The sequence below is a fragment of the Stylophora pistillata genome, chromosome 8, assembly GCF_964205215.1.
Source record: "Stylophora pistillata chromosome 8, jaStyPist1.2, whole genome shotgun sequence".
In the NCBI taxonomy this organism is placed as follows: Eukaryota; Metazoa; Cnidaria; class Anthozoa; order Scleractinia; family Pocilloporidae; genus Stylophora; species Stylophora pistillata.
The window spans coordinates 29,350,558-29,374,690 of NC_142526.1; the positions used below are offsets into that span (position 1 = coordinate 29,350,558).

The following is a 24,133-nucleotide window of genomic DNA, read 5'->3' on the forward strand; positions in this document are numbered from 1 at the left end:
TTTTACCCACCCATCCCACCCCGGGGAGGACATCCATCACACAGTAATCTCGTGTGTGGGAAATTAACGTCTCCTACCCCAACCCTGCAGGAGACGGGACCTCCATTTATCGTCCCTATCCGAGAAGACTAGAGTAAATTGCTGTTGATGTGTGTATGTGAACACTCTCCCAATGAGGGCTTTTCAGGGTGAATATGAACAAATTGGAATCTATATGAATAAATGCAGTGTCTTTTTTTAATCCCAACTGGCAAGAGCCAGACCAGTTGGCTATATACAAAGTGCTTTAAAGGAATTGAAGTCAGGAAGATCACACCTCGTCAGTTTATATCACAAAGTGAAGAATAAAGTGGAGAGTTTGTAAAATAATCAAAACCTTTTTTACTTAGTGACCATTTCCTTTATTCCCCTAACCTTAATGTCTGATTCGGAGAAGAAAGTGTAAGGAGACAATTATTAGATGGGAGTCACCCTTACTCTGTACTCATGGAAACTACTTAAAACTTCATGAAGGTAAAAGATAAAGTCGTTAGTTTACACACGGCATCTATGTAAAGCAGAATTTCTTTATTTTTTTCTATTTTACTTTTAAATTTTAGATCATGTTTATATAGATTAAAATAGATTGTAACTGTAATAATAGATTGTAATAATATTATTATTTTATCTGATAGATTTACCGTGTCTAAATAAAAATAAAGTTCAAAGTTCAAAGTTCAAAGTCTGTACTCACGTTTGTCAGCCCACCCAGGCAGAGCTTATGCTGATTCCTATGTAGTATGAAGCCACAAGGAGTTCTTGGGCAAAACACTTCACTCCCATAGTGTCTCTGTCCAGCCAGGAGTGTAAACTAGGTACTAGCAAATTGTCAGGGAAGCCTGATGGTATGCATTCCATTCCCTTTTCTCCAAGCAGGAGAAAAGTGATCAAGAGTAAGAGTGGCATGACACCAAAGTGCAAAAGGGACGGGTGGGGAGGGGACGGGCCTCCATAGGAAGGAGTCCTGTTCAGTTATCATGTCTCTCTTTTACATATAAAGGAAAATAAAAAGACTGCTGTGCAAACGATACCATCAATACTTTTCACTCATTTCTCCTTTTCTTTCTTTCTTCTTTCCTTTATTCATTCCATACAATCCATCATTCATCAATTCACTCGCTCACTCCTTGCATTTGTTTGTTCCTTCCGTCGTTAGTTTATTAGGCCAACCTATCATTTACCCATGTTCCATCAGTATAACTGTGGTAAATTGTGATTACCCCTATGGCAGAAATTTCAACTGACAACACAATACCGTTTCTTGATACTTTCCACGCTGCCATAGATGAGACACACCATACAGTTTTCAACTTGATGACTTATTAATTTTATCACAATTTAGTCTCCTTACATTGAAAAAAATTACTATTACTTAGGTTTTAATTTGCACAAGAACCCAAAAAAACAATAAATTAATCATTGCCTTGTGAGAAATAGTTTAAGGGATCAAAGCGCAGGAGTTGTAATCCCGTTTTGCTTACAACCTCTTGCCACGTACCAGCCAAATCACGCGAGATACGCACTGGTCAAATTACGTGTGACACGCTCTAGCTAAATCACGCGTGACTCGCACTGACCAGATCACGCGTGACACACTCTAGCCAGATCACGCGTAACACGCATTAAACAAGTGACACGTAACACGCAATGGCCAAAACTTCCCCCACACAGAATGAACGAAAACAACCCACCTCTCGCGAGCAGGCAACTAAATTGTAGTAATCATATCGCGAGTGACCACTATCTCACAAAAAGAAAGGTTTAATAATGCTATAATTCTCTTTCATTCAATTCATTTCTTTACACCCTTTACGTATGATACAACACATGTGATAACTTTGACTAAATTATTTTTATTTGACTGCATTACTCAACTCTTCTGTCAATAAATTATAAACTAATAGCTGTCATGCCTCGGTTCAAGAACAAAACGAACGGAAGAACTATCACACGAACTTGAATGGAAAAAAAAAACGAGGGAGAATCTTTAATACAGTGGATTGTAATTACAGTTGTTTACAACGCCGTTTTCCTGGCTTTGTATGTTTCGGAGAGGGGTGACTCATTCTGAAAAACATCAACGGGGATGATCGTCAGAAATTTCAAAACAATTTCCATTCATAGCTATGGTAGAGATTTTTTCACCTCTAGAAAATGGCGCATCGTAAGACTCTTCAAATCTCTTTGCTGTCCAAAAGTTGCACTACATTCCAAAGAGCGACTTTACAGGAGATTATTTTTGGATTAATTCACACCAATGCAGCTACACAATAAGTTTAAATTTCAGCGTCTTTAAATTAATAATAATTTGAAACCCTTCATGGTGCATAGGTTTACTCCAGTCATATTCATTATTGAGTCTCGCCCCTCCCCGATGAAGTTGCCCAGACCACTCGTATTACGTCACTCCTCCCCTGTCAAGTTGCATGGACAACTCGTAATATTCCCCCCTTCCTTGTCAGGTTGTATGGTCCACTCGTTTTCTGCCACAGCTAAATTAGGGCGATGAACACTAAGCTTGACCCTCTGCAAGTGGAAGCACATTTCAAACACTTCTTTTCATCATTGCATCCTGCAGTTATTTCCAATGTCCTCAGCATATTGATCGGAGATAAACTTCCGTAAGCCTTCTACATCTGACCGTAGCTGTTGAACTTTGTCTATTTTCGATTTTACGGTATCGACGTCATCGGACGTGTCTTTGCTTTCACTTTCGTCTTCATCGATAGAAGTTGCTGGAGAGCAATGAAAGAAAGTAAGTGAGCCATTGGTGTGATACTGAGTTTTTTTTAGACGTTTCTTCACTCTCATGCCCCAAACTCAACAGTTTCTCTTACAAATTTCAGGCATCTCTCGAATAATTACCCAAGCTGTGCGAAGCATCACCGTGAGTTTAAAGAAACCAGTACTTGCTTGTTTACGGCGTAGAAAGAAACAAAATAACGACAAGGATAGTAAGCGACAAACTTGAACAATTGAAGACTGACTTTTCAAAATGCACTAAGACCCAGTCCTTTACTAACCACTTACTATACGGATAAAAAAACAGGGAACGAGTGTCTGTGTAGACCCAAAATACCAAGCCCGACGCCCTTGCCCTGAACGATTTTTCTTTGAAAAGTTTGGACACAAACCATGATGACTCATAATGCCGGAGCTCAAAGCGACATGGAATATTGCTTGATATTCCCCAAGAACCAATAATCCTTACCCCTACACACTCAAATAATTTTTTAACTTTCCTTGACAGTGAGCCCGTACCCATGTACACCCCCAAGTGGAAAGAGAGTTTAAGTTGTCTGTTTTGAGCATAATTTCAAGTCAATAACCCGATTAGGGTTTAATTCCGGGCTTATTGTCCCAGAGTTCATTCCACTAACCATCGAGCCATCGTGTCTTCCTCACAACGTCAAATAACAAATTGAAAAACAAATTGATTAAAGAAGAACGTTTAAATGCCAACTCACATCTGAGCCCAAGCAAAACAGACATATCAGGATCTTTTCCTTCTCTTCTTTCCCGACAAACTTGCACAACAGCCTTGAGTTCCCCTGTACATTCAGAGAGCTACAGTAGTAGATAAAAAATTTTGTTTTAAACGAAGTTACCGTAACCATCTTTATGTAAAAAGTCAATTGAAACGCCATCTTCGTACCATGAACAGGATAAAGTTTAGCGTACCTTTACAGCTGCAACTACACAATTCTGAAAAATTTCAACTAATTTTTCCAATTTATCACCTCCCGATATTTCTGCCACTACGGTGACATTCTTTGTAGAAAGCGTGACCTTCCATAGCTTACGTGACAACGTGACGCAACCTTCATTTCATATTATCATACCTCTTTCCAGAGTTTTCTCTGAGATTCCAATTTTTCTTTCGAATTCAGCTTTTGTAACTGTAAAAGAAAATATACAAATTCAGAACATATTATCATGGCTGTTTCACGATAAAATTTACCTAATTTCCCCCCCCCCCCCCGTAGGCTCCGCAATATTATTATGATTCCACTCTTCCTTGCAATTGGCTGTCAATTGTCCAAAGTCCCCCCTTCTATACTCTGTTGGCGACGACTGATCCTTCTCCGTTCCCTCCTCCTCCTGAAAACCACGTGATCTGTCCAAAATCCTCTCCCCCTCCCCCAGGAATAAATAATGTCTGGTGTCTGGTCCCTCAGTGCAATATTTCGTCATGATGACCAAGAAGTCCACTAACAATGATAAAATGAACGAGTTTTGAACTTGTGCTCGAAATTCGATCAATACTTCGCTAAGAGTAGAGACGGCGTCAAGTCGAGGGTACTAAGCGGAATAGTGAAAGCACTACTTTAAAAGGAACAAAAGAATCAGGTATCACACAAATGTTCTACCTGCTCACAACGGCATTGAAGGTTTAAGTTCTCTTCCAGCAAATCCTGATTGTGAGAAGCAATCTGAAAATAAGATATTAAAACAGTTTAATACAGTGCGATCAAATATGCGAACCATCAAAGGCGAGTATTATTTCCATCCCCTATCCGTGCTTCCCGCCATCCCTAGCTAACCAGTGCCATTTCATTTCTGATAAAGTTATCCTTGTGAATTCTAAAAGAGATATCCATATCTTAATTGCCTCATTTTGTTTCATTGTCCTTTGCTCAACAAACACGTAAACGCAGCTGAATTGAAACCCAGGCAGTTGCTGCCTTTTTCCGGCTTAATGAAGTTCATGATAATCCACACCAAAAACGAACTCAGATATCAGTGAGTGACCAAGAAAGAATTTCTTCTAACACTATACCCTACTTTTTAAGGAGACAAGTGATGATAATAAAGAAAAATGTCAAATAGGGAAAACAAGTTGATCCAGTACCAAATTCTGCCAACCAAAATCACGAGAATTATATGGCAGATCGAGTTAGTGAAGCCACAACTATACAAGGAGCGAGAGTCGGTGCGAATTTCAAACCAGGCTTCAAAAGCGTTCGATGTGGAAACTACATTTGCTCTCACCTCCTTAACTGCTTTCCTGACCTCTTCAAGTGAATTTTCTTTCGCTACAAGTTCATCTCGCAAAGCATGGACCATTTCCTGCCAACACAAGAGCAGGGATTTTTTGCGTTCGTCATCAGCAATGCTCTCCATTAAACACAACACAACCCTCTGCCGACTAGCGAGTGTTCGGGGTTTTTTTTTTTCGTTCTGTTCAAACCAAACTACTCTTAGAAGACACTGAATCAAACCAAGATGAATATTTAAGTTGGCGACGAAGTTTCTCATATGAAACACTCCATTGAGTGGGTTCACATCAGTTGTGCAAGCGATCTTAGCTCTTTTCATACCTCCTCTTGCGTTAATCGTTCCTCCAAGCTTTTCTGCTCCTTCTGTGTTTGACAGTGAAGAGTCTTCATCTTCTTGTGCTTGTTCTCTAGCACCTTAAAGAAAAATTTTCGTAATGACGGATTATTTTGATCGAGTGAAAAAGGAACGTTTACCCCTACTGACGTTTACTTCTTGTTCTTAACCCTTTCAATGCCAGTATTGATATACATGACACTTAATTCTCCATACAATATCAATATCCAGCTAAGAGGTTATGGAAATTCACAAACTTATCACTAAAAAGGTATAGACTTGAATTTAAAAAAAATTATCTTTAATTTAGCAGGCAGAAGGACAAATCATTCATGATATCTTCGGAAAGAGATTCACACCCTTAAACAAACGTAAAAAGTTGAACTAAGGAAGATACGGCCAGTCACAGTTAAAGAAAACTGAAAGGAACCAGTGCATCCATCTCACTCAATAGTATTGAACCATATCATTTGTCTGGGAGAGGAACAGATTTCTGTGTGCCTGTGACAGCCTGATTTGTTTAAAAAAAAAAAAAAAAAAAAAAAAAAAAAACGAACAAAAAAAGCACACACACCACAAACAAGAGTTAAACCACATGAATCCTTTCTAAGCAATTTTTTCTTTAAAATTCTCTGAGGATTACCACCTTTAAGGGGTAACAAAGCAAATTGTTCTCAATCTTCTCATTATGCCAGGTTCACTCCTTGTCCCGCGGGAGAGACCTTGGATAAAAAAAATTACAAACAAAAAAGACAAAAAATAATAAAAGTAATCGGCAAAAGTTGGCAGTTTACCTTCTTCGTTCGGTCAAGTTCCACCTGTAACCTTTCATTCTCCATCTTGAGATCCTCAAAGTTTATCAGCGACACGGGACCATCGTTGCTGATTTTATCGAGAGAAACCTGAAGTCTGAAAACAAATAGGGTTGAGTCGAATGAGCCTAAATCTAAGCTGCGGCTGGAGCTTCTTCTTTGGGCCTCTTGCCCATAGGGCCTTCAATAAGCTACCAGATTGAGGCTTTGTGAGAGGAAAGACCTTGCTCATGAGCTCAAAATTTGAGCAGCTACCCGGGCACCCATAAAACTTGCGCCCCAACTTGTGCCCACGTCTTGAGCCAGCAACTCAAGGCCAAAACTAGCCATGTAGGCGCAGAAAATAAATTCGCTTCGTATGTACCTTTGCATGTTCTCTTTCAAAGTAGTATTTTCCACTGTTAACTTCTTTGCCTCGTCATCCTGAGGGGAAAAAAAAAAGATAAGGTGAACGAAGTGTGGGCGATAATTTCCGAAAAAGGAACAATCAATTGAGTGTTGTAAAACCAAAAGCGTACTAATCACGACAGATAATCAGAGCTCAGGAAAATATCACAAGGTTGATTACTGAGAGTTTAACCAGGTGAAGTGCCCGAATAGCAGGAAAACGAGGAGGAATCAGTCGCAATAAGTCTTTGCTTTGCGTTTGATTGGTCGAGAAGGTGGCGCGATTTCTAAACCAATCACAGAGCGAAGCAAAGCAAAAACAAAGAAATCCCGGATTGATAAATTAAATTTTACCTTAGAGAGAAGCCTGAAATAGGCAGAATGCCAGTTAACATAGCAACAAAAATACACTGTACTTTAGTAGAGAAGGAAGGCAGAGAGGAAGGATAACACCACAAGCAGGATGTACGAGAAGCAGGATATGCAAAGACCTCCGCTTCGGATGTAGGACATAAAGGGGCAACATGATCACTGATTTAGAACTTCAGGGTTTCCAAATTGTCTGTTCACTAGTATAGTCACTAGATAGTATAATCACCCTATCTTTATTACCAATCGAACTTAGAAACTTTACCTTGTTTCCAAACGCTTTGCTTATGCGGGTCAGCTTCTTGTCTTTAGCGGATATAGTTTCTTTCAGTTTTTCACACTCATCACGAACATCTTTAAGGTAAGAAACGTTAAGGACGAAAAAACTCCAATGATAACGACGAACTAATACAACGTAGTTGCTATAACTCCATAATACTTAAAAAAGGTGAGGGTGGAGTCTTCGATAAGATGTGACCTCCTCTTCTGTAACTTACAAAAACAAACGAAAAAACTGACCTACTCCCAAATAGCAGTCAGATGTTAGTGTAAACCCCCCCCCCACCCTCCACCACTTGTATGTTGCTAATGTATTCCATCGAAATTTCTTTACTCCCTCTGGATTGGGCGGGGAAAGAGGGGGTCACCCCCCCCCCGCCCCCACCGTGTTTGGAACTTCCAACAGTCCTAGCTGGTACGCATCTAATTCCTGAATTTGATTGAGCGGCAATCTGAAGAACACTTTGCTATGACTCCGTCTGAAGTTAGCCCTCACCCACCCCCCCTCCCCCAAACCACTTGCTTGGATTGCAACAGCTCAACCAACTGGCTTACAGTGGCATTTTTTACAATTAAATATTCCTGTCAAATAGCCCTAGTCATGCAATAATTGCTGGAAAAGCCGAAGCATATAGCAACTTAGGTACTAAAATCCATATGCACGTTTCCAATGGTTCATTGAGGATATAGTTTTGTTTAACTTCTGATATTCTTCGACGGTTGGCACTTCCTTCAGATACCGCTCCAAACTCTGCTTTTCTCTCCTATCAAAAACAAACAAAAACGTGACCAAAAATACATCGGTCAGCAAGCTTGGTAAATCTCGAGTGAGCCGCCATTTTGGTTTCAGTGTTTTCTGTTAACTTATAAGACTTTGGGTGTCAATATTGACCCTGAATACTTCAATGAACCGATAAAGGGAGTAGTTTACGGGACATGGGTGAAACTTGAAAATCCACAGGATAAGCTCGAGATCAGGAAGGCAAGCGGGGATTCAAAGAGATCAGCGGGAATTTTGTGGGGGATGCAGGGTACCCCTGGGATCAATACGAGTTACGAGGGAAACGCCGCCCACTCTGTCTAGTGGGCAACATTGGTTTAAAGAGTGCATAAGGCGCCAACAAACAGCGACTTAACATTGGAAAGATTTTTCAAGTGTTCCTAGGAACCACTGTGGCTCTCTGACACCTTCTCCTCTGCACACCGTTCACCAGTTTAGTAAAAAGAATATCAAGGTTAAAAGTTGAGTAGATTATTCAACAACCCATCCTAATATAAACGCCAGGGGTTGGGTATTTTGGACAGGGGGAATGGTACAGCTAATTTGTTTTAAAGAGCCTTGAGTAGGGAAACTGATTGCAAAAAAACTCTCCACGCAAAGACAGTTGTCACAATACACGTAAGAACGCTGGATTTATTAACCACGAGCTCACAAAGTCGTTTAAGTTTAAGTTTAAGTTTAGTTTAATTCATTCGCCACAGGAATGGCGGGAGAAAGGAACAGAACTTTCGTTCCAATTGACACCCAACCCCTTTTTTTACCCACCCATCCCACCCCGGGGAGGAAATCCATTACACAGTAATCTCGTGTGTGGGAAATTAACGTCTCCTACCCCAACCCTGCAGGAGACGGGGCCTCCATTTATCGTCCCTATCCGAGAAGACTAGAAAGTCTAACCATTTGCAGATATTATTACAAAGGCAGCACTTTCTTCTCAGTTAATTTAAGACCCTGAGTGTTGGTCCGGCCGGATTTGAACGTACGACCTCCCGCACAAAAGTCCGGCGCTCTACCAATTGAGCTAACCGGGAGGCGGTTAGCTCAATTCGTAGAGCTAAGATGTCGGATAGCTCAAGTCGTTGCTAAGACGTCCAAGAAAATAACTTACTTGAGCTTTAACTTTTCCTCTTCTAGCTGTTCCAGTTTACTTGACAGCTCTGCTTGAGCTTTTTCTTGTTTAACCACCTAGTAACGAAGGTAAAGATCACTTTTCACGTAAACCTGAAACTACATGTACCTGGTTTTTGGCTAAAACTTCAAAGTTGCAACAAGTTATGCCAAAACCTTAACGTTTTTCAATCCCAGCTACAGCCAGTTGTTACGGAAATGTTTCAAATCAGTTACCTTTTGTTTCTGTTGTTCGAGTTCCTGTCTATTTGAAGCAGCAGAATCCTTTACGCTGGCCTCCATATTTTTCAGCAAATACTCTGTTTCTCTGCAAGATAGACAAAAAATAAGTTGGTCAGCAGTTAATCAACAAAACAAAGCGCTGCTCATGTAATATTCTTAAATCAACAAAACAAAACCCTGGTCATATACTTTCTCAAACTGTGTAGATTGATAAATAGAGGAAGTGAACATCAAAGCCTTCAGTTTTACAGTTTCCTACTTTTTAATTAGTAAACGGTAAGTTATATTTCATGTAAGGTTCAATTTCTCCAAGCAGAAAGCAGCTTTCCAACCCTGCAATCAGTCACTTGTGAGTGAATCAGTCAAGAACACTTTATGGCAAATAATCAGTGCATGCATGCTGTTCCTTATCACGTACGTACTGGAAACTTCCAAAAAGGACACAAAACATCACAAAATCTCACCCAAGTTTCTTCTGAGCTTTGTCAAGAGATGATTCCCTCTCTGCCAAAAGTGCTCTAAGTTGAGCATTCTCATACTGACTTTCTTGTAGCTTTAAAGACAGTGAACTACTATCTCCTGTGCTCTGAGTTCGGCTGAGGTGGTAATGAGTTGGAACAGCTCGATGAATGACTGAATTTGTTTGAAGCATTAGCTGCTGTTGAAGTTGAAATATACTCTGCTTCTGTCTACAACATCAAAAAGAGAATCAAAATTTGATTTAACTTGTATGGAATAACATGAACTAGTTATTTTTTTAATTTTCACCATGCATTTTAAAGAATAAGGTGGCCCCTGCTAGTTGCACAGTAATAATTATTATATATTAATAATAATAATGGCCAGAAATGCAATAGGTTTTTCCATCTGTGCTGAGATCAAGCTGTATATACAACAAACTCACTAAAATAAGTAAATCAGAATCTAAAGAAGTACTTTACCTATCTATTATCTCATCTTTTTGACCAATAAGCTCATCTTTTGCTCTTAGGTACGAGCTCCACTTGTCACTGTCATCACTAGATGGGCTTATGGATCTTGAAGTTGAGTTAGATGAGCTTATGTAACCCTCTCCAATCAGATTAAGGGGGCTATTTCGGTGTGAGGTTGAAGAATTTGTGATATGACTAAGGGGTGCAGGGTATCCAGTTGAAATTGTAGACCTCATTGATGGAGCTGACGTCCCTACAGAAACAGAAACTAAAATGGTTACAGCACTATTCCACAACATGCAAACTAGTGGTAAGGGGGATACATAACAGATTATTCACAATGATTTTACAAAGCAAAATGTTTCAGAAGGTTTAAGAGCTCAGATTCTTGGATATGTTTGGAGAATTTATCATCCAACTTGGTTGTTTCTGTTTTGTTAATTATAATACTGATTGACACAGTATTAGTTAACAACCAAGTTTGGTTGTGAACCACTTTGGTTGTGTAACGACTGCCTTGCTTACCATAAATGAGTGCTGGAGGTTTTAACAGTTTTATTTAGCCTCTATTAAAACACAAGTACAGTAAAATTTAGACCTATTGTAAAACTTCACCTGTGGGCATAGTCTGACTAGCTTGTATCCCTGTTCCATTATTTAAAGGCATTTGTCCTGTGAAGCCAGTAAGTCCATTGTCACTTGCATTTGTTTGCATGTGAAGTTCATTAAGTCTCAAGCTTGATCCCCAAGGCTGTTGTATCCCAGTGTTTAGACCCTGCATGCTCCTTAACTGCCTCTCTTGGTGTTCAGCTAATAGTTCTGCTAGCTCAGTATTATCACTATATTTTCTTGTCACATGTTTTTGTCTTGTCTTTAATGTGCCACTATGAGCTGCTTGGTTTTTTTCTGGATGTCTATGAACTTCAACATGATCTGTGTTTGAAACTGGAAACAAACCAAAACAATTCTAAAGATTTATTTTCCCCTAAATAAGATTTTAAACATAGATAGTTGAAGTTAACCATAGTTACCTTATCTAGAAACATTTTGTTTGTCTATGTGCTCAAGATCATACTTAAAATATGTTTATTATGTTTATTTTACTGTCACTGGTTGACCTCTAAGAGTGACCAGCCTCTAATTTCTCCTTACAATATCACCATTGAATCAAACATTAAGGTCATGAGAATAAAGAGAATAATCACAACTACAGAAATTATTTTTTATCAAACAAATTCTCCTTGTCAGCACCTTGGGAAATGTATAGACAACAGTATGGAGAATATGCATGCTGATGTCAGAATGTGAAGAGTTAAGCAGTTTCTCACAAAATTTTATTCCATGCACCCTATGAAACCCAAATGTTCAATGTATGACCAGAAGTTTTTCTTGCAAATATTCTTACAATGTTATGTTACACATATTTCTAGCTATTTCAAATGTACCATATCTCTGCAATCATATATGTCTATATAAAAAAACAATTTATAATAATGCCATACATACTGTTTTTACAATTAAATATATCTTATTAACCAAGCGCGAGGGCCGTACTGGGAGAATATCGGCCTGAGGTCTTGACAGTACGGACCGAGCGCAGCAAGGTCCATACAAAAAAGACCAAGGGCCGATATTCTTCCAGTACGGTCCCGAGCAAGCTTGGTTAATAAGAGATTTATTACACGCCTGAAATCCAAAGGGACACAAGTGCGGTATCATTTGGGACCATTCGGGACTGTGCCCGGTCCAATACTGAGAGAATATTGACCGGCAATAGAGCATTTTGATTGGTTGATTTTAGTTATTGGCCCTCTGACAGCCCGAGTCATGTAATAATATGCATTATTCTGTATTTAAAGATATTCATGCCCTCTCTCAGTATCCTATACATGAGAAGAAATGTTGAGTACCTTTGTGCCAAAGCTGAGGAGAAGATGGTTCACTCAGAGATTTGCCAGATGCTGCTACTTGCAAAACTCCAACATTGTGATTGAAGTCAAGGTTAACAGCTTTAATGGGTATTTTTAATCTTGGTGATGACCAGTAACTACTCTCTGTAGGACTGTATGGTGAGGTAGACATTAGATCTAAAGGGAAAACATTATTATAATTATTTTTAATAAAGTCAGAGTTCTTTTCAATGCAGATTTAAAAAAAAACCCTTGGACTAAATTTCCTCTGCTACACCTTCAATTGTTTTGCCTACACAACAGTTGAAGTGCACCCTTTTCATTATTACTACCCATGAGCAAAGCTAATTAACTGCTACAGGGAGGTTTGGATTACAAAAAGCAGTAAAGAGGAGGGTTTCAAGCTCCTGTGGCAGGTGGGAATGGGAAAGAATAATATGATAACAATTTCTCTCTCTTTCCTGCTCACTTCCCCACATTCATCGTGTTACTTCTTGCTTACAGGCTAGCTATAGGACACATCCTTTGTCTGCACAAAAATATAACTTAAAATCTTACCCAAACAGAGCTCTGTAGTAAAGTTTCCAAAAGTTAGGACAAGTAATTTCTTTGAAATTGTTTTTTTTTTTGTTTGTTTGTTTTCAGCAGGATCACAGTAAATAAACATTTTGGTTGCCATATTTTCTGTTCACTTTTCACCTAATTATATTCTAAAATATTTTGACTGCCTTGACAAAGTTCACTTTAATTACCTCCCACAAATATTTCATCTGCCTTGTTAAAGTTCCCTTTAAATACTTCCCACATTTCGTTTTTTCTAACTATTTTTAGATTGTTCGTATTCATACAAAACCAAGAAACACAGCAGGATATGTTTTTGCCTGCTGATACCTGTTAATGGTGAATAGCGATTAAACCTCTACTTTATGCATTAATTAGCAGTCGCTACTGGATTCAATTAGTTGATGAACTATTGATTTGACAGCAAGCTTCATTATTTCACCAATTCGATTTGACACGTACACTTCAAAGCCCAACAAACATAAATTGAAAACTTACTAGCAAGAACCGTCGAAAGATAATCTGTTTATGGACATAACCACATATGGCTTAACAATGGGATTACAAGAGAGAAAGAAATTTAATATATAAAACTTTGTCTAGCTGAACGCGGAAATGAAATAGCAGGTACACGTAAGCTCTTTCAAACTGTTGAAAGTTAGTACATTCAAAATGTTTCTTAAAAACATATAAGTCGAAGGAAATTTAAAGCGATTCCATGCCCAGCTTAACGTAAATTATGGGAAGCGAAGCCTAGAAATGTCATGGTTGTTGGTTTTTTATCGAAGTTGAAACCACAGGAAGCAAGATTGGCTATTCAATTTTTGTCAGCAGGAAAAGAAAGCTTTTAGGCCACCATTCGATTTGATAAGCTGTTTCCCTTCAAAGCGGATTTTAAAGCTAAAAATTTCATTTCAAGGAAAATGGTTTTTTGGGAGTTATTAAAGATTTCACACTTTGGAAGAATTTGGCAAATCACCCAAAAAATCATGACTTGTCGACATTTAAGTGCTTTTTTCGGCATGGTAACCACAAACATCACCATTGGCTGCTATGACAGATCGTTTAAAGAAGAAAGAGTGAAACTGTTTCGATAGAGTGTAAAAGAACAGATTAAATGGAGAAAAGACGAGCTAAATATGAACGCCTAAATTATCCGAAGAAGGTTCTGGAAAAAATGGAGCCAAAGTAAAGAGACGCTGATCAACAGCATGGTCATGCCGCAAAAATCGAAATGATACGAAACGCGATATCCCAGTATCACTGATAGCTTAAAATCTTACAAATGAAACCACTTACCGTCGGAATAAGCGAAGTCTCCCCTCTTTTATACCTTTGATACAGTTTGGAAGAGAAGAATAGACAGTTTCCCGATCAAAATAGAATTCAATGGCGTACAGCTTTCAAATAAACCGCTTCAAACAAAGCGATCAAACAATGCACTATCGACGATGTCTTCGACCAACCACACAATCCTTAACGAAAACAAATCACTTGAATAGACTTGTAAACAAACTTCTCGATATCAATATACTCCTCAGACGAGAGATCATTCCCTAAGTAGCCGAAAAGCTTATTCGCCACTATGTTGTGCTGACTACAAAAGAAATTCTTCCGTCTTTTTCTGTCATTAAAAATTTATGGGAATTGAATCTCTTTAGCGGTTTAGCCGCTTGAACGGTAATGCGTGACGTCACGCACGGATCCCTAAGTTTCGTCACCACGCGAGGGGAGGGTGCAGGAATTATTACTTCTTTCAATACTGTTCATTTTTGCGAAATGACTTCTTCTTTCTTCTTAATTAATTTGTAGTTTTACGTGCACAGTTTCAGAGCGTTGAGATTTCAAATCTCTGGGGAAACTTTCACCAAAACTAAAAGCATTGAAAATTGCTCAAGCACTTGATTGCAATAACCCTCTCGTATTGTCTTTGAAATTGCGAAAATTTCGCATGACTGTACGTCAGTAAATACACTCAGAAAATAACACTTGAGTGCCTGTCCCCTGAAGCGTTTCTTAAAAGTAGTCACCTGACTTAATCTACTGGGAAATTACCAACGTATCTGTTAGCCATAATCAAGCAGGTTCATTTACTGTGGTTAGCGATCTGTAGTAACAGATAATAAACATTCTGTTATATGGAATGGAAGTGATTGGGTGAAACAGGCCGAAACAAACAGAAGGTTACGCTTCGTCTACTTTTGATGATTTCATTTCCGTTTCTTGTTTGCGAAAGATGTGTCGTAAGTCAATACTCGACGGTCACGTCGGCTTCGTGGCTGGCAGTTGATTACGTTGATGAACCGGTCATCCCATAATCTTCGATCCTTTTGCCTCTATTTATTTCTTTAGTGGTGGTCGTCTCTTTAATCTCCTTATTTCATTCATTCTTTCCTTTTTTATTAATTTTTCCTTTTTGCCAGGAACACAGTAATTGGTTAATTCTTTTGGGGTGATTTTTTTTTCTCCAAACACTGCCACAAGCTAGTAGCCATGAGTAGAGCAGAAGTTGTCGAAGTAGTGCCGAAGAGATCTTATAGACCTCAGAGACTGTTCCTACGACCTGACCCAGTCCTCCACACAGAAAATTCAATGAGTAGAACTGAGCTACTGATAAACAAACGTGAAAAAATTGTCCTTCTGTCACCTGTCTGGTAGAACGCCAGCCCCCACATACTCAGATTTTGACCCGTCCAACTTCTTCCTTCGGTAACTCTTCTTTTCTCTATTATCCCTTGAAGTAAATTTTCTTCTGTTCTCCGAACATCATTCATAGCTTATTAAACTAGTAAACTTACATATGAAGTTGTTTATTGCTCAAATGATTGGCTATATTGGAATAAATCTAGCGAAGTCGTACAAGTATTATGATTGATCCATTCGCTAATATCCTCGGTCACTTCGGTTTAGTGACAGTATCAATTTCTTTACATCTTAACTCACTGTTTGGCGCATGATAGGTGCAATATTTTGGCGAAGTTGTCGGCGTGTTGACCAGTGATGTCGGCAAGTTGACCGAAGGTGTCGGCGAGTTGACTTATGGTCCTTATGGTGTTAGCGTTTCGTTCAAATAACGGACCGTCTGGCTTGTGAGAGTCTCAATCACCTGTTTCCAAGCTGATCCAGGAAGCGCAGAGCAGAGCGAAGAAGGAGCATTTGTACGCGGGTCGCGTCCCAAACCTCTTTCCTCCTTTTGTTGCACACCGTTAACTAAACAAACGCCTGAAAAAGGTTAACCTGATTCTATCTGAGTGACATGATCATGAAATTCCTTTGATCCTTGTTTGACAGGATGCTAGCCGAGGCCGTGATTTCAGATTAGGATTTTCAGTTTAGAAAACATTTTTAAATAAATAGCCATACTTTGGATTAATGCTGTTTTCGTGCGCTCTTTACCAGCCATTAGCACCAGCAATTGATACTCGCTTTACCGGCGTAATACTTCACGTATGATGGCCGAAGGAAACGACCACAGTTTGTAAATTTCTGAAGTCTGTAAAGGCGTATAATGATTTAACGAAAGTAACGGAAAATTGACTTCTGAGATCGGTTGAGTGCGTGTTCACGATAGAACTGTGCACTGAGCACGATGAAGCATGTCAAACTGAAGTAGCCACACATGACGAAATAAACGTATTCAACAGTAGTTGTGCCTCTTGCTATTTATGAAATACCTAATATGATATGTAAATTTATATGATTTTTTAGAAATTTTACATTCTACGTCTTAATTAGGACAATTTTACTTTATTTTAACTAGCTTTGTTTTTGTTAGTGTCCCCAATTAGTACTGTCCTGTACTAGAATTTTTATGACACTTAAATAAAGGTTCATCTGTGAACTTACCCACTGGAATCACTGGATACCATTTTTGGACGGCACTTGCTGCACACTCTAACATGTTCAGTCAGTCATTAAAACTGACATTCAGCAAAAAAAAAACATAACTCCATTCCAATAAAATCAAACCATTAATAAAGTTAGTAAACTTAAACAAACGGCTTTCGAATCTCTAAACATTGTTTTTCAAATTGTGTCTTCACACTTTCAAATTCTCTCTTTTCTTCTCGCTGTGTTTGTATGTTACTCGAATGTTATCGATCGCCGGCAGTCGTGTCGCACGATTGTCCATCGAATGCAAATATGTTTTGGGATTTACTCCAAATTGCGTTGAAAATATGAGTTCCTTTGTAAAGGGCTTAAGAACTCTTGAATATGTTTGAACAGAACTTCTGAAGGCCGCAAATATTTGAATAACAATTCAGTTGGGTAGACAAAGAAGTTTGTTTTGCTTTATTGAAAGTGTGAACTCTCATTGCCTTATCGTATCTGCGCGCCAATTGCGAACACATTTACACCCTTCTCGCCCAAAAAGGACAAGAATGAGGTTGAGCGAGCGGCTCTGGACTGTCTGAGAAACAGGTTACGCTCCAACACATCTAATTTTAAAAATAGCCCCGGCTTCACACTCAAGAGGAACCAGACAGTAATACACCTTAGTTGCTGGGTGCTACCATCGTTACGGATACCACGATTAAAATCAGCTGTGTATGCCATCCAGTTTGGGTGTAAATTTACGTTGGTGCAACAATATATACATCAATCGCGTTGGTAAATGTGTAACAGGAAGGAATAGCTAAACGACACGCATGCGGGCGAGACGAGAGAGACCCTTTTTCCCCGCTCACCTTAGGCCCCTCTCGTTTCTTCTTTCGCTCGTCTTCACAAACAAGTAGTACTGTCTTGCTGGAACAGTTTAACCTGCCGTAAGCTTTGGAAAATTTGCGGAAACAAGGGTCGTACACTATTGCCGACAAAGTACTAACTGTATAAGCTCCTACTTTTATTGAAAAGTCCATAATGAGTTTGTTGCATGTACATAATTACAAATCTTCTTACGAAGGAAAAACCATACACTATATAAATAACTGCCAGCCTCCAGATGGTTGTTCAGTGTTCAGTCGAGGTACAATAAAGCATTATAATTTTGAGTCCAGATATTAAAATGTCAGTTCTTCCAGAATTTCACGAACAATTCAATAAAGAACCTCATAAAAACAAATCAATGACCTGATTGTCACAGTCCCTTTTTTTTAAGCTTTTCGCTCCTTGCAAGTTATACACGTACTATGTCTGAACATTTTAAGACTCCTTATCTGTCTTTTATCACCCTCCCCTCCCCCCCATTCACAAGTATATCTAATCGCAGCTCAACAACCCTTTCTCTCCACCTTCTGGACAAAAAACATTCGCTTAGCTAATCCCAATGGTACTGATTCTTTCCAAGCGAAGTTTGAAGAGTCTTCATCCCTTTATAAACTGATAAGGTATCTTTAACTGTCCCTCCAGATCGAACAGGTTTTGTTTTAACAGTCGTTACTACTTCTACTTCTCCACCACTCGCCGGCAGGACAGCGCTTGCGCTCTTGGGCTTTGCCGCTGCCTTTGTCTTCTGCTTCTTGCGCTGTCGTTTCGCTTTATCTTGCTGTTGTCGGACCATTGCTATTTGTTCTCCTTTCGCCTCCATTCGTGCTTCTAAGTTTTCAAGCTCTCTTCTGAGATCTTCTTGTATTCTTGGATCGTCGGATTCTTGTATTTGACGAGAAAGTTCTCGATGCTCACTGCAAATGATACAGCACATAAAAATGTGATAACTTGACTCTGTTTAGCCTTTTTTTTTCAAGTCACTTTCGCTTATAACATGTAAACTTTTCTCACCAATTTTCAGCGTTTCAGAACAACCCTTAATCAAGCACAGACTGTAAGGAAACTTCGAATAAAAAAACCTTATCTTTCCCTAGTTGCTGCTTTAATGATGAATGAATTGACATTTATATAGCACAAATTAAAATGTGGATATGATCAAATGCGCTTTACAATACTGTGCGGGGGACTTTAACAGACTGCCAGTAGTAGTTTACAATCAACAAAGGCGAATTGTTTACAGATGCCCCCTCCCCCCAATTCCCAGTAACCAGGCCAGACCACATCACTGTAATCTCGTGATGTACGTTCTTTAACGTTCCCTGCCTAATCAAATTTAAAAAAAATGAAAAACTCAAAATTATTTTTACTTTTGCGGTACAGTTTAAATAGACGAAAACATTCGCAACTCTTTCACCTCCATTCACGTATTCTCAATTTGAGCTCTCATACACCGAATCGAAATATGGCGTCCAATAGGCCATTTTACAGTTGTGTGCTTAGTTGCCAAGCCTTTGATTCAGAGTGAGGCTAAAGATGACCTTGTTGTGATAGAGACCTTTATCTAGTTAGCATGATAACAAAGTGATTTACATTTGAAAGGCAGCAAGGTTTGTATCATAACAAGGTCATCTCTAGCCTCACTCCCATTCAAAGGCTTGGCAACCAAGCACACAACTGTAAAATGGACTCTTTGAATTGCCATTGTTCTGAACTCACTTGCCTCTCACACATGTAATGATAATGTGTTTCCACGTGAAGACGAGGCTAGTAAGTCCAGAACTACGGTAATTCAAATTGGACGCCATATTTCGATTGGGTATATTAGCTATTGAACTTTCTCTTGGTTCGGATTGACCATTTTGATCATCTAACACCGTGAACATAGTCCTGAGGACGAGGCTGTACTAACCCCCAACGACTAGAACACGTCTCATACCTTGATTTTAATGACTTACATAAAGGACTAACTTGTGTGAGAATGATAAATAGTACGCACAAAGTAATATGTCCGAACTCATCCTGTAGTCCAAGGAGAAGCTCGTCGAAAGCGTTATCTGAATCACTGGCACTTGCTGAGCCCGCACTTTGCGGGTGTCGTTTCGGAGCCCGTCGTGCAGCAGCGTGACACAGCGCTGGGTTATGGGCCTTCATTAAAGACAGCACGGTCTGTACATTGGCTCCAAGAGAGTGTGATTTTGTTGTTGACTATAAAAAGAAAAAAAAACCATAAACAAAAGGAGATAAGAGAGAAAGAAATGTCAATCCCCCTGAACTATCATTCTCTCCAACCAAAGAAGTAATTTTTACGAGAATAGACTTCTTCGAATTCCCAACACAATTGGATAAAATGATCAGTACATTACACCAAAAAAGCGTAATATCAAAATTTCTCTCGACCAATTAAATAAAGAGCTCGAACCAAGGGTAACCTGGTAACTCGCATTTTCCCGCGCTCGAGCCATGAGTTTTGAGTTCTCATTGGTTCCTTGCTGATCTCTGATCTGATTGGCCGTCCTGATTACTTTGCTCCCGATTTTACGACGTCCAACCAATTTGGGTTTTAAAGGAATAGCCCATTTCCGAATTACCCTTGGCCTCATTTTCAAAACGCGTCCTAGTGCTCATCCTTTCATATGATTGTAAGTTTTCATTCACATACAAATTAAACTCATTTTCACAAGAATGGTTGAGCACCGAGCCTCGTTTTGAAAAAGAGGCCAAGGGTAATTCGGAAATGGGCTATTCAACATTGTTACATACCTGGCCGACGACAAATGGAATACTTCCTAAATTTAAATGGTAATGATCCGAAGGTTTAACAGGCTGATTTGGTTTTCTTGGTTTAGGTCTTGGAGGCTGGAAAGAAAACAACAACACTCGTCTACTTCAAGTGTAGAAAAAAAATAAAAGCTAAAATCAAGGAGAATTTTTTAAACCAACACAATCAACGCAAGTAAAAATTACCTTTCGCTTCTTTTTCTTTGGCTTTGTTCGCTGTGGCGAGGCCATGTTCATGAGGATTCTATTAGTTTCTGCGACTGATTCCAGCTGGAAGAGAAACAAGGTCACCGTCAATTAAAAAAGGTTCTGAGCTCGCTCTTTTTCAAAGTCGCTATTTCGCGACATAAAATCATAAAATGGTCGCTTAGAAAAATAAAAATTCCTGGTCGCCGAAAAATAACGGGAAAAAGAGTCATAATCCTTTTGTGCAGTAAGATTACCTGAATTCGCTTTGAACTAAAAAACTAGGTAAAACAGGGGTTTCAAAAAAAGCCGCTCGCCGCCGCCTGTACGATCTATTACCGCAGTCTGTTCAGCGGGCTCTCATGTGCACCTTACGGCACAGCTGCTTATTTCTTTATGGTCAGCCGCTTATGGAAAAAATTTACTGAAACACCTGGGTAAGAACTACGCAACATGTTCCTAATTCCCAGGCGTACACAGATCGCTAAATTGGCGACACTCTCTTTAAATTTAATCTCCAATCGTTTAATCATTTCGTTACGGCGACCAAAATGGTTGCAGCTTGGAGCGCTGATCTGATTTCACGTCAAACAATTAGGTTATAAATCCTCCAACATCTGTTTAATTTTAGCATGTTGAATGCTCTAGAAATAATTACTATCGCAATACATTGTGATAATTTGACTACAAACAGTCCTTCCTTTCAGGCGAAGTCTGTCGCGCGAGGGAAAAAAGTTTATGCTAGTGCGCCTCACAGAACTCTGGGAGTGAGGCGCCTACTTTTCGTGCGCTTCTCTCCCGGATTCCCACGCGGGGCGCTAACCTTAACTTTTTTTTTTACTTTACCGATAGACTTCGCCGGAAAGGAGGTGCTGCTTGTAGTCTATGTTATAATGATAATTACTACCAACCTCGGCAGTTTTATTCTCCACAAGTTTTCTTTGATGAACCTCTTCCCTAAGTTGTTCCTCCAATTCTCTAATTTTACCCTGCAAAGTCAAATTAAATCATGGGTCAGACTTCTACCGCGATGAAAAAGAAAAATTTCAATGCACAATAATTTTTGAAACTTAAAAACTTTGTGAGCTGCGTTTAGAAATGTAATGAAAGGGAAATGGATGTCAACACTATAAACACTTCTAGTATATAAAGTCACAACATTTTTTTTATCACGTGGCTTGCTCAGTGAAGCCCATTTTGACTACTCTGGTTGCCCCTTTTGACCTTACAGAAAGTCACATTCTTACAAGAAAAAAAACAGAGCAATTTGGGCAAGAGCAAATTTTACAGACATGTCAGTCTCTAAAGAAAGTTAAAACAAAGAAAACCCAACAGAAAATAACAAATTTCTCCAAAAAGTTGCACATACATTCATCTCCTGAGCAAAAGATATGGCAGATGCCTCCACACCGGCTTCAAAAACCTCACCTCAGCTATTGAATGTGATGCAGTTAATTTCATGTGCTCTCTTTCAAGCCCAGCTAGTTTCTCCAACTGTCCTCGCATATCATCAGAAGTTTGCTGGGCAGCCTGTTTAGCAACCATTGCCGACCTTTGCAAAGCATGATCTCGGTCTGTCTCAGCAGTTTGGACCATCTTACGCATATAGTCCAACTGTTTCTCCAATAAATTACATCGAGCTTCTGCACCTTGAAGGTCATCTTCTAACTCTAAAACAAGTAGCAAGAAACACATACATGATATAATTAAAGTACTGACATTGAGGTTTTCATTTTTCTTGAAAACAAATTAATCAAGGCCTTTTCAAATTCATGGGGTAAATCTGTCCAGTACATTTGCTTCAGACAATCAACTTTTCAACTACCAGTACTTTACATTCATTGTTACTACAGTCTATATGTTTTCCATGCCATTTCTAGTTTATTTTGTCCTTTTGTTGCAGAGTTGAAAGCGTGGATGTAGACTTTCAATGGTACATAAATTAAGCTTCAACCTACGTTTATTTTGCTTTGAAATAACCCCTTGTGAAGATTCACGGACAGTGAGTTCTTTTTGCAGCACATCCTTGTAATGTCTTGATTCGGCAGCCAATTTCTTCAGATTATCTTCTGCATCTGCTCTCTCCAACTCAAGTTTACGAATCTTTTCTTGCAGTCCCTTCAGAGCTGACACAACAGCTATTTGAAACAAGCATAAATAATTGTTAATAACAATTTAACAAAGCTAAGGGCTCTTAAAGTCAGCAGCAAATCTCACAAATGCAGGCTTATGAAGAACATGCCAACCATGTTGCAGCTGGATTTTCAAGCCCTAGACAACTTAATTGCCTTTCGGCAACCTTGAACATATTTGTTAGGCTTGTTTACAGGTTGTGTTCTCTCTAGGGCTAGGGATGCTTGAGGTCTACAAAATACAGCCCAAGTAAATATGGTAGAGTGTTTGAAACAACTAAACAGTGTATTACCTCTGCTATTAGTCTGAGGAACAGTTCCTCTTGGTGATGGTTTAAGATTGTCATGGAAGGAAGAAACTGATCCACTCGCCCCTGGAAATGATGTTACAGAGCGGATGCTTGCTCTGTGCGGTGAGTCAACTCCATAGCCTCTGTAATTGTACCCTGACATATATGGAGGAGTTGTCTACATTAAAGAAGAGAGAAATAGAAAAAAAGAGACGCTGTACAAAATTTTCTCCTAAAAAAAACTTATTCCCAGCTTGCATTTAAGTTTGGGGTAACATCATGGCATTACCAAGCAGACAAATTAAACATTTCCCAAATATTGCCATCAACTACTTTATGAAGTGAACTATGAAGGCTGAAAACAGTCAGAAATCCATTCATTTTCAGTCTGATCTGATGTACTGAACAGTTTGCAATATAATTTTGCTCCATACCTTGGCAACCTTATTTTGTGATGCGAGGCAAATGACTTAAACTTAAAAGCTAAGAAATAGCCGATTAAGCTTTCATTTTTTATCATAATATTTTGTAATTTAAAATAAACTCAGGTCAAAATGATTATAAAATCATTTGAGTTGTATTCTTTGTTTTAAGATTATGGTAATGTCATTTGAGCGAAGGAAAAAAAGAGATCAATTCGATCTTAAATTCATTTTAAAGCAAACATAAATTATATAAATACACATGCAACTTTACCCGCTCACGTAAAAGTATGTATATCTAAGTTGATAAAAATAACTAGTCTTGTTGTCGAACTCATGTAGACGGCTAAGATTGTCGACAGATCACGGGGAAATCATGAAAGCAATTACAAACTTAAATCCACGCGTTTGTGATGTCAGACTAGCTATATACAGTACGATAAAAATTCTCCTCTACGCTTCCGGAATGTTGTACAACGGGCTGAAAAACATTTTCAATTTAATTCTATTTAAAACGGCCATAGATCAACAAGATCAGCTCCTGAACACTTTCTTTTTTTGCTACGGATGTAGTGAAAATAAACAAACCAAGAGGAGTCAAAAAGCCATGCTGAGGATATGGAAGGACGCTGATCCCTCATAGCAAGGTTCAGGTTATTTTAGAAGTCTTACCACACCATCCCGGTAAGCCATGCTTCCTCGAGAGGAGTGGAAGTATTCTCTAATTTGATCGTCCCCAGAATTAAGCGAAGATGAACAAAAACTAGCTCATTTTGTTTGACACTTTTCACCAACTCAACGCCTCCACAGCGTCCGTTGTCTAAAACGACGTACTGCTGTCCGGATAGGCAACTGTGGGCTCAG

At 39.0% G+C, this 24,133-nt stretch overlaps 2 protein-coding genes across 4 annotated transcripts; both read right to left on the bottom strand.

Annotated features, from left to right (window-relative positions):
• Positions 1-1,784: 1,784 nt before the first annotated feature.
• LOC111322863 (centrosomal protein of 85 kDa) lies at positions 1,785-14,394 on the bottom strand. 2 transcript variants are annotated; one of them, XM_088730217.1, is made up of 17 exons: positions 14,054-14,394; positions 12,194-12,370; positions 10,899-11,228; positions 10,293-10,536; positions 9,816-10,040; positions 9,346-9,436; positions 9,110-9,186; positions 7,909-7,984; positions 7,207-7,302; positions 6,550-6,608; positions 6,168-6,282; positions 5,361-5,453; positions 5,032-5,109; positions 4,410-4,472; positions 3,882-3,938; positions 3,507-3,606; positions 1,785-2,774 (listed from the first exon to the last, which is right to left on the bottom strand). In XM_088730217.1, the coding sequence occupies exons 2-17, from the start codon at positions 12,363-12,365 to the stop codon at positions 2,602-2,604; spliced, it is 2,049 nt and encodes a 682-aa protein (XP_088586343.1). In that variant the 5' UTR covers positions 12,366-12,370; positions 14,054-14,394; the 3' UTR covers positions 1,785-2,601. The 2 variants fall into 2 exon arrangements, with proteins under 2 accessions (XP_088586343.1, XP_088586344.1); XM_088730218.1 differs by lacking the exons at positions 1,785-2,774; positions 3,507-3,606; positions 3,882-3,938 and adding an exon at positions 4,132-4,250 and having other exon boundaries at positions 14,054-14,194.
• Positions 14,395-17,576: 3,182 nt separating this feature from the next.
• Positions 17,577-24,101, bottom strand: LOC111324312 (centrosomal protein of 57 kDa). Of its 2 annotated transcripts, none has more exons than XM_022927845.2 (9): positions 23,942-24,101; positions 22,851-23,025; positions 22,384-22,563; positions 21,854-22,095; positions 21,337-21,414; positions 20,426-20,509; positions 20,222-20,317; positions 19,458-19,666; positions 17,577-18,375 (listed from the first exon to the last, which is right to left on the bottom strand). In XM_022927845.2, exons 1-9 carry the CDS (start codon positions 23,960-23,962, stop codon positions 18,012-18,014), a joined length of 1,449 nt encoding a protein of 482 aa, XP_022783580.2. In that variant the 5' UTR covers positions 23,963-24,101; the 3' UTR covers positions 17,577-18,011. The 2 variants fall into 2 exon arrangements, with proteins under 2 accessions (XP_022783580.2, XP_088586346.1); XM_088730220.1 differs by having other exon boundaries at positions 18,153-18,375; positions 19,417-19,666.
• Positions 24,102-24,133: the final 32 nt, after the last annotated feature.

What these genes read in the sequence shown, in the direction of transcription:
- LOC111322863 (XM_088730217.1), bottom strand. Translation starts at nt 12,365, where the DNA reads ATGTCTACCTCACCATACAGTCCTACAGAGAGTAGTTACTGGTCATCA. An exon ending in TAGTCAGACTATGCCCACAG is followed by an intron (nt 10,537 to 10,898) that starts GTGAAGTTTTAC and finishes CTGTTTCTGTAG; the next exon opens with GGACGTCAGCTCCATCAATG. An exon ending in GAGGAAAAGTTAAAGCTCAA is followed by an intron (nt 7,985 to 9,109) that starts GTAAGTTATTTT and finishes TGTTTTTGATAG; the next exon opens with GAGAGAAAAGCAGAGTTTGG.
- LOC111324312 (XM_022927845.2), bottom strand. Translation starts at nt 23,962, where the DNA reads ATGGCTTACCGGGATGGTGTG. An exon ending in CAAAGAAAAAGAAGCGAAAG is followed by an intron (nt 20,318 to 20,425) that starts GTAATTTTTACT and finishes TTTTCTTTCCAG; the next exon opens with CCTCCAAGACCTAAACCAAG. An exon ending in GAGTTCGGACATATTACTTT is followed by an intron (nt 18,376 to 19,457) that starts GTGCGTACTATT and finishes TATCATTTGCAG; the next exon opens with TGAGCATCGAGAACTTTCTC.